The 1,890-nt window shown below is 49.7% G+C and overlaps 1 protein-coding gene across 1 annotated transcript in view; it reads right to left on the bottom strand.

Moving 5' to 3' along the window:
- LOC102436240 (carcinoembryonic antigen-related cell adhesion molecule 21-like) overlaps positions 1 to 429 on the bottom strand; it is a 43,563-nt gene extending 43,134 nt beyond the window's left edge. Inside the window, exon 1 of the mRNA XM_023748421.1 lies at positions 366 to 429. Within this exon, the coding sequence (XP_023604189.1) occupies positions 366 to 429 (64 nt within the window). The remainder of the gene's footprint in view (positions 1 to 365) is intronic.
- Positions 430 to 1,890: the final 1,461 nt, after the last annotated feature.

The raw sequence follows: 1,890 nt of genomic DNA, 5'->3' as shown, positions 1-1,890 counted from the left end.
CAGGAGGCAGTCAATCAGTGATTCTCTCTCATCATTGATGTTTCTCTCTCCCTCTCCCTTCCTCTCTGTAATCAATACAAATATATTCTTTAAAACAGTTTTCAGCATTCAATTCTCAGTGATGAATAGGTTGGGAAATGAGCAGCCATTAAGGTTTCCCTCTCCTTCACCACTTCCACATCATTTTCCTGTTGTGGAGTCCCCTCCCCCATCCTACTCTGCTCCCCTGTCTTCTCCCCTCAGGTCCAAACAGAAGGCTGTCCCCTCCCCCTTGTTTTCTCTGAGAGCCTGTGCTCCCCAGGAGTCCCCAGCTAGCCTGTGCCTCTCCTCCTCCCATCCACCACCAGGTAGTTGTCCCCTCTCACCAGTCAGCAGGAGCCCCTGCCTGGGGACAAGTCCTCTGTGGGCAGGGGCTGAGGGGGACTCCATGGAGTCTGATGCCTGCTCTGTCCGTCCTTCTGTGGGAAGATCTTGGATTCTAGAAATGCTCACAAACACCGATGTCCTGGTGAGTGGGATGTGCTGTTCCTCCTCCCAGTGCACCGAGCTTCCTCCTAGGCCAAGATCAATTCCCTGGTCACATGAACAGGGGCGAGGTCTGTACCCAGGTTCCTCCCTGCCCTCCCATTATTCCTGCTTCCCCTTTTCTTTCCTCTACGTTTGCATTTCCTGTAACTGCTGAGGCTTCTACCTTCTTCTGCAGTGACTCCTCCTTATTCACACACACACACACACACACACACACACACACACACACACACACTCACACACACCTCGTTTGCGTAGTAGGCAGTTAGGCCTGAGCAGCGTAGGACAATAGCCCAGTAGGGAAGGTCACCAGAATGAAAAGCACCAGGTACCTAGCAATGTGCAAAACTGGACTGGGACCTTGCCCCCTTGGCAACCTTTCCTCCCCGAGCATATTCTGGTTTTGCAGTTTAGATCCTCTGACCTTTCATATCACTGGTCATGTGGTTCAGGCCCTCCCCTGACCTTTCCTCTCCTGGCATGTTGTTAGCCATGTGGGTTAGATGCCATTAGAGGGGGAAGAAACCAGAGGACCTAAGAATAGCCCTTCAGCATTAAGCCGCCAGGACAATGAGGTTCTGACTGGCATCAAATACATCTCAGCTTCAGTTGTATTTCAGCTTCAGACCCAGAAAAGCAGCAAAATCAGATTAGTCTGGACATAGCTGACGTCAGAATCTACTGCATTGACTAATCACCTTTGACCCAAAAGGACACACCTGGAAAGCTGATGAATATTTTATTGGAACCCTCCCCTGAGACCTCCAGACAACTACCCTCAAGAAGAAGGACCCAGTGTGGCGCTTTCTCTCTGGAACACATTGTGGCTGTCCCCACTCCTTCTTTCCTCCAGTCTGTTATCTTTGTTTTCTTTCTCCTAAGCTCCAAGGGTCCTTCTTTTGCTGCTGTAACTAGTTTCCTGAGCCCATTTCTTCTACAGCTCACGTCTTCTACCTCTGTGACTTTCTAAATAAACTCTCTCTTATAATTTGAGTTCTTGACTCTGAATTCTTCTCTTAGCTGAACTCAAGAACCAAGGTTGCTGAACTGAAATCCCATCTAACTCTGCAGGTTAACCCCTGGTGCCATGCCACCGCTCACAATTGGACAAACAGAAGCTTGGGGTGTACGTATCCAGGGCATCTCCCACAGCTCTGTGTGGAGTGCACAGTAGCCTTCCCACCACCTTCTCTCATCCCCATTTGGCTCTTATCTTCAGAGCAGAAGCCTGGGGTGACATCAGGAATTCTTGTCACAGGGATGCGACCCCGTTGTGTATCCTATCATTTATGGAACTTTCTAAAGATTCAATGCCCAGGGGACATCTTAGAAATGCTGCTTTGGCAGCTGCCCAGCTATAGT

This window comes from Myotis lucifugus, unplaced genomic scaffold (genome assembly GCF_000147115.1).
Source record: "Myotis lucifugus unplaced genomic scaffold, Myoluc2.0 scaffold_1381, whole genome shotgun sequence".
Taxonomy (NCBI): Eukaryota; Metazoa; Chordata; class Mammalia; order Chiroptera; family Vespertilionidae; genus Myotis; species Myotis lucifugus.
This window is presented reverse-complemented; position numbering and strand designations above follow the sequence as displayed.